The sequence below is a fragment of the Vicia villosa genome, linkage group LG5, assembly GCF_029867415.1.
Source record: "Vicia villosa cultivar HV-30 ecotype Madison, WI linkage group LG5, Vvil1.0, whole genome shotgun sequence".
Classification (NCBI taxonomy): domain Eukaryota; kingdom Viridiplantae; phylum Streptophyta; class Magnoliopsida; order Fabales; family Fabaceae; genus Vicia; species Vicia villosa.
The window spans coordinates 84,081,539-84,088,564 of NC_081184.1; the positions used below are offsets into that span (position 1 = coordinate 84,081,539).

The 7,026-nt window shown below is 34.6% G+C and overlaps 1 protein-coding gene across 1 annotated transcript; it reads left to right on the forward strand.

The window, feature by feature from the left end:
• Positions 1-1,038: 1,038 nt before the first annotated feature.
• On the forward strand, positions 1,039-3,344 carry LOC131606804 (uncharacterized). The gene is made up of 4 exons (XM_058878925.1): positions 1,039-1,194; positions 1,524-1,780; positions 2,339-2,790; positions 2,879-3,344. Exons 1-4 carry the CDS (start codon positions 1,046-1,048, stop codon positions 3,143-3,145), a joined length of 1,125 nt encoding a protein of 374 aa, XP_058734908.1. The 5' UTR covers positions 1,039-1,045; the 3' UTR covers positions 3,146-3,344.
• Positions 3,345-7,026: the final 3,682 nt, after the last annotated feature.

Here is a 7,026-nt window from a genome sequence, read left to right on the forward strand (position 1 = left end):
TTCCCTAATAATTAGGAGTTCGTGCCGAGAGGTCATGACACTGGCCAATTATTATTTCCACCATGAATCGAACTCGATATTTCTCGAACTTCCTCCTTAGTAAAAACTCGTTTACCACTCGAACCCAATTACTTAGTTACAACTAAATTATTTAAAATAGCAACAAACTCATAAACTATAGAAATAAAAATGGTCATTAATTATAAGCTTATCTTAGTTATGAATAAACCTAATCTCTAATACATGTAAAAGTTGACCAAAATAGTTTTTTTGGATGGTTATTTAAGCTACCGGATTAATCACTTTGAAAGTCTCAATTGAATAATTCATTAATCTTAACATATGGTATCTCCCCATGTTAATTGTAGGAAACACAAATCAACTAAAATCTTGATAAAAAATTTGTGCGAATATATAGTAAAAATGACTACTATAAAGTTGAAAAAACTTGGAAAAAAAACTTTTAAGACACATCATATCATTGATGTTGTCAAAGAAACATGAAAGAAGAAACTTTACAGCTATAGTGGTGAAAAGTTGGAAGAATAAACTTGAAAAGAAGAAGTCAAAAGAAGTGTTTAGAATGGATGGAGGATAAAAGATTTTGAAAGGAACCACTATTTGAAAAGAAGTTTGATTTGATAGTCTTTGTACTTCAAAAGCAAGGGAAGTTTGATTAATTTTTGGAAAAACACTTTGGTTAGAAAAAAAGATCATATGTAAAAACCAGCCTTACACAAATAGGTAATGTCCAGAGTACTAAATCTATTTTGTTTTATATTATAGATGAGTTATGAATTGATTAAAATTTTTTTTTATTTTACTAAATTTATCTTTTCTCACAACCAAGCAAGGCATAAGAGTTGTTTTTGTTCTCTACACTTGTGAGTTGTTGTGACAGCCTAAAAGAAAACATTTAGTAGCAACATAGAACCATATAATATATAAAATTATTTTTGTCCCAAAAAAATATAGTTTATATTATTTTCAATATTACCTTTTAATTAATTTATTTAAAATAATAATGATAATAATAACAGCATAAATGAATGCATTTTGCAGTGGAACAAGAAAGCAAAGAAGCAAAATGAGAAACCAAAATGAACAGCGAGTTGTTATCTTAGGAGGAGGCATCGCCGGTTCCCTCGTCGCTAAATCTCTTCAATCCCATGCACATGTCACCCTCATTGATCCGTAAATTCTCTTCCTTTCTCTTTTTCAATCTTTGTATAATCAATCATGCTTCAGCGTAATTTTTCTGATTTTTTATTTGAATTTTGATGAATAATTGGAATTTTTGATGACCCTTTTGTATTCATGATATCATAATCGCTTTTTAAAATTGCCCAATTCTTAAAGTTTCAATTTTGAGGCTGAAAGTTGTGTTTTTTATGAGTTAGGTCATGTTTGAATTCACTTTTGCATAAGTACTTATTTGATAAGTGCTTATGTGTTAAAGTGCTTTTTTATTAAGTTGTAATTGTTTTTCTGTGGTTCTCATGGTTGAGTGAAATTGAATCCAGGAAGGAATATTTTGAGATTTCATGGGCGAGTTTGAGGGCAATGGTGGAGCCATCTTTTGCAGAAAGGACATTGATAAACCATAGAGATTATTTTACAAAAGGCGACCTTGTTACGTCCAGTGCTGTCAATGTGACGGAAACTGAAGTGTTGACTGCAGAGGGTCGTCGGGTTCCGTATGAGTATCTTGTTATTGCTACTGGTCATGCAGATCCTGTGCCTAAACTTAGGACTGAAAGACTTCATCAGTATAAAGAAGGTAACCTTTAACATACCGCTATTGCTCGTAGACAAATTTTAAGAAACCGCTATTAGCGTGACTCGGCCTGAATTTGAACAAATTGCCATTTTTTGCGATTGACAATATTGATTGCCATTCAGTGTTTCTGACATTATAATTGGCAAAGATAATGTTTGAGGATATTGAGTTTTCTTCATTGAACCCGTGTTGGCTAGGTTCTAATACTATCTAGCAATGAAGACAGAATTTCTAACAATATGAAATGAATCATTGTAATTTAATGTATTCATTAAGTAAATGTACCCTGGGCCTGGAGCTCTTGTGTCACCGTGGAAGAAATACCAGAACCAAAATAACTGATTGAGTTTTTAACGCATAGCTATGTCTATCTACAAACATGTTTATTGATATCTAAGATTATTGTGTATTGTTGTTTTGGTTTATAACATATCACATACCCACATTGTTCAATTTTAGCAGTGTTTTGTGAATGATTATGCAGAATAGATTCCACTAATCAATGTAATGAATTGTCACTTTCATTATTTGAGTTATGAATTTAATTTTCTCTGGCAGAAAATCAAAAGATAAAATCAGCTCGTTCCGTTCTGATTGTTGGAGGAGGTCCAACCGGTGTGGAACTTGCTGGAGAGATAGCTGTTGATTTTCCCGACAAGAAGGTTACACTAGTGCACAAAGGACCAAGACTGCTGGAGTTCGTAGGGGCAAAAGCTGCTGACAAGACTCTAAAATGGTTGAAATCTAAGAATGTTGACGTGAAACTAGACCAAGCAGTCGACTTAAACAGCGCCACAGACGGACACAAGAAATACCAAACTTCAGTTGGGGGAACTATTGAAGCTGATTGTCATTTCTTATGCACGGGAAAACCACTTGCTTCGGCATGGCTTAAGGAAACTGTATTGAAAAATGACTTGGATGTTCAGGGAAGGATAAAGGTAGATGAACACTTGAGAGTTAAGGGGCGGAACAACATTTTCGCAATTGGAGATATTACAGATATTCCAGTAAGTGCTTACTATTAGCATTATTATCCATTTTAATCTCTTTACAACGCTCCTGATATATTTTTTTTAATAAAATGCAATCGAACAGGAAATCAAGCAAGGGTTTTTAGCGCAGAAGCAGGCGGAAGTGGTTGCGAAGAACGTGCGGGTGATGATAGAGGGAGGAAGAGAATGTCGGAGGGAAACTTACAAACCGCATTCAGTATTGGCAATAGTTTCACTCGGGAGGCATGATGCAGTTGCGCAGCTCCCATTCATAACGATCAGTGGAAGAATTCCTGGCATAATAAAATCGGGAGATTTATTTGTTGGTAAAACAAGAAAACTAATGGGTCTCAGTCCTCATATTATATAAACTCGACTTTATATTATTTATTTACGCATGATGTGCATAAATAACTTTGTTTCCTAGTCTCTGTGATAATGCGTAATTTGTTTGTATATGTAACTTTTATGCGAGTGAGAAGTGGTGTTTCTTGGCATGTAATTGTGTAAATTATTGTGGTATTGACATATTTGGTTTGATAAAATTGTTTTAAAGATTAGCTGGTCTATTTGCAAAATGTTTGATATTATGCGTCTGTCTCTCTTATACATTTGAAACCTCTTTTCTGTATCATTAGGATGAAAATTCAGAAGGTGTTATCAACCTAACTGACCTGAATAATAGAAGAAATATTAGTTACAGAGTTGCAGATTGATGGGTCGGCAAGATATAGTTTCTGATCTATTATAACTATATGTAACGTATAAGGCTTTGTGCCTATTTTTTTAGTAACAGTAAATGAACCATGTTTATAATATTTTCACGATACTGAATTGGACAAATCCAAATCCAAATGAACAATTTATATAATATAATTGTATGTATCCGATAAGTTAGGTTGGATCTAAACTCAAATTCAATAGAGTATATCTCGATTTTAAGCTATTCCATGGAGCAAGATGAAACTAGTTCAACTTAATAGACAAAGTCGAATAGATCAACCCATAGCTAACGTATCTTACTTCTAATTGATACACTCTAAGAAAAAAAAATTCAAAGCATATCAATAGTCTTAAGTAGTCGATCTAAGACAAAGAAGCAGGAGACATAATTCTCATTAATTAGTTACAGCACAGTGCCCCAAATTTTGGGAGGCCCCAAATTTTTGAAAGATCTAATTTTTTTCAAAAATATTAATCAAAATAAATAAAATATTATAATAAAAATTCAATAAATCAAAAAAATGCTATGATAAAAACTTAATACATATAAAAATTGAGATAAATCAAAATTTAAAAAAATTAGAACTAAATAAATTACTAATTAATACATAATTGTATTTTTTATGTATCTGTTTTAATTATTTTAATTGTATTTATATTTAAAATTTGGGTCCATTTTTTAAACTAGAACGGAGCCTATACGTTGATTGGACCGGCCCAGCCTCTACTCCTTTTAGAATCTTTCCTTTTCTGTTGTCAGTTTTTCAGCTTTGGGAAGTAAACCCAGCTCATCGGGAAAGTAAATGTTGTGGAGTTCAACACTAATTATGCTGTTCATTTGCTACAGAATGACAACTTAATGATGGAGATTATGTTGTTGATGAAGATGATGTTGTTGTGTGGTTGAAGAAGAATGGTGAAGGAGTATTGTTTTTGGAAATAAAGGAACTTTTATTAACCAAAAACAGTGATTACACAAGCGATCACAAAGGATCCAGCAGCAAATTGGACAAACAACCAAAATCGAGCTATTCAATCATAAGATTAACAATATGGGGTTTTATACCCTTGCAGTGCCAGCCCCTATAGACAATTCTGTCAATAACTAACTTGATAGTTTGTGAAGCATCAATAGGAGTATCAAAGATCTTCTTGTTGCGATGAGTCCAAATACCGTAGACAGTTTCAGCGATGGCCAATTTGAGTAATGATGCCCTCCAACCTTTGCCTCTAGTCTTGTTAGTAAGCCAAGTAATTTCTTCATCCCACTTTTTAGGTTCATGATCAAGATGTAACCATTGGAGAATAGCTTTCCAAATCTTGCGATATTCCACACAATCAAAGAAAATGTGATTATCAGTTACAATCATATCACAAAAACTACATTCAGTGGAAGTAATGAATTCAAGATGATGTAGCCTGTTCTTTGTAGATAATCTACGATGGCAAAGCAGCCAAAGGATAATCACTGCACACGGCCTAGCTGGACTTTTCAGACAAAGGGTTTTCCAAGGCACAGTAGGATTCAAATTCAAACAATGATATACAATACCACAACTGAATTTACCTGCTTGACTCATCTCATTCCATTGTGTTTGGCAGGATGGGAGAATATCTCTTGCCTTAATAACATCCTTAAAAATCCAAGTGTTAGTTATTCTTGGAGTAAAGTCCCAAACAGATTGATTCCTCAAGTAGTATGCATGAACCCATTTAACCCATAACATATCAGGTTTGTTGCATATGTTCCAAAGAAGTTTCAGCATCGTGCATTTGTTCCAAGTGCTGATGTCAATAATCCCAAGCCCTCCTTTAGACATAGGCTGACAGATTGTCTTCCAAGCAACAAGGCTCTTTCGACTGACATAATCTTTACCTGTCCAAAGAAAAGAACGACAAATGGCATCTATTTTAGCAAGTACTGCTTTGGGTAATGGAAAGCAAGCCATCCAGTAGTTGGCAAGAGCAAAGGAAATGCTCTTGATGAGTTGTAACCTCCCAGCATAGGTGAGTAATTTAGATGTCCAGATTCGGGTTCTACTAGTGATCCTGCCAACCAGCCCCATATAATGCTGAATGGATAACTTCTTGCTAGTAATGGGCACTCCTAAGTATCTAAAAGGCATAGTACCTTCTTGGAAACCAGAGACCCTAAGTAATTCAGTCTTCATAGTATTCTCAACAGAACCAAAGAATAATTTACTTTTGTTCTTATTGATCTGCATACCAGTGGATTGAAGGAATTTATACAGACCTGTAAGAAGAAGCTCAACAGAAATGAGGTCACCTCTTGCAAATAAGAGGACATCATCAGCAAACATTAGGTTTGTAAGCTGTAATTTCTTACACTTGGCATGATGTTTGAAACATGGATTCAATTGCATCTGATGGAGAGTTCTTTGCAGGTATTCCATAAGCATGGCAAAAAGGTAGGGGGAGATGGGATCCCCTTGCCTTATGCCTCTATTAGCAATAAGAATTTCAGAGTGATTGCCATTAATATTAAATCTATAAGACACTGTAGTCAGACTCTGCATAATCCAGTTAAGAAATTTAGAAGGTATACCTAGTTCAGCCATAATACATTCCAAAGCCTTCCAATTTATCATGTCATATGCCTTTTGTAAGTCAATCTGAAACATACATTTTGGAGGCCCTTGCTTCCAATCATAGCCTTTTAACAGATCAAATGCCAATAGAATGTGACTTTGGATCTGTTGCCCAGGTATAAATGCTGCTTGGTTGTTACTAACAATACTTCCAATGACCATGCTAAGCCTATTAGTAAGAATCCTGGAGATAATTTTGTAAAAAGTGGAACAAACAGAGATAGGCCTAAAGTCTTTGATACACTTAGCAGAGGTAGTTTTAGGGATCAAAGAAACCAAAGAACAATTGAAAGCTTTGTAAATTTTACCTTTTCCAAAGTACTCATGAACAGCAGCAATTACATCTCCTTTAATAGTATTCCAACAAACCTTAAAGAATTTAGCAGTGTATCCATCTAGACCAGGAGCAGAGTTGTCAGCTATCCCCTTAAGAGCAGTCCAGATCTCATCATCAGTGATACCTCTTTCCAATAGGATTTTCTGATCTCTTTGAAGTTGGGAACCTTTCCTCATAGCCTCAATGTCAACACTTTCAAGGGAGTTAATTCTATGACCCATAAGGTTGCCATAGAATTTCAGAACTTCCTGTTCAATGTCTTTGGGGTCAGAGATAGTATGGCCTTCCTCAGTCTCCAGCATAGTAATGTTTTGGAAAGTTTGTTTGAGTTTAACAGATGCATGGAAAAATGCATTGTTACCATCCCCATCCTTTAGCCATTTGATCTTTGCCCTTTGTTTCAAGATACTCTCTTCAGTCTCATGCCATTTAATAAGTTCATCATGGCATCTCTTGACAGCAGATATCTTCTCAGCATCCCATTTGTCTAGACCAAGTTCTTCTTGAGCTTTCAAGAGTTCTTGTCTAGCCTGAAGAATTTTATGGTTGGCAGATAACAAAGGTCTAGTCATCCTATAAAGA

Coding starts and splice junctions, on each gene's coding strand:
- LOC131606804 (XM_058878925.1), top strand. CDS start 1,046: ATGAATGCATTTTGCAGTGGAACAAGAAAGCAAAGAAGCAAAATGAGA. Junction 1,781..2,338: donor ACTTCATCAGTATAAAGAAG/GTAACCTTTAAC, acceptor TTTCTCTGGCAG/AAAATCAAAAGATAAAATCA. Junction 2,791..2,878: donor GAGATATTACAGATATTCCA/GTAAGTGCTTAC, acceptor GCAATCGAACAG/GAAATCAAGCAAGGGTTTTT.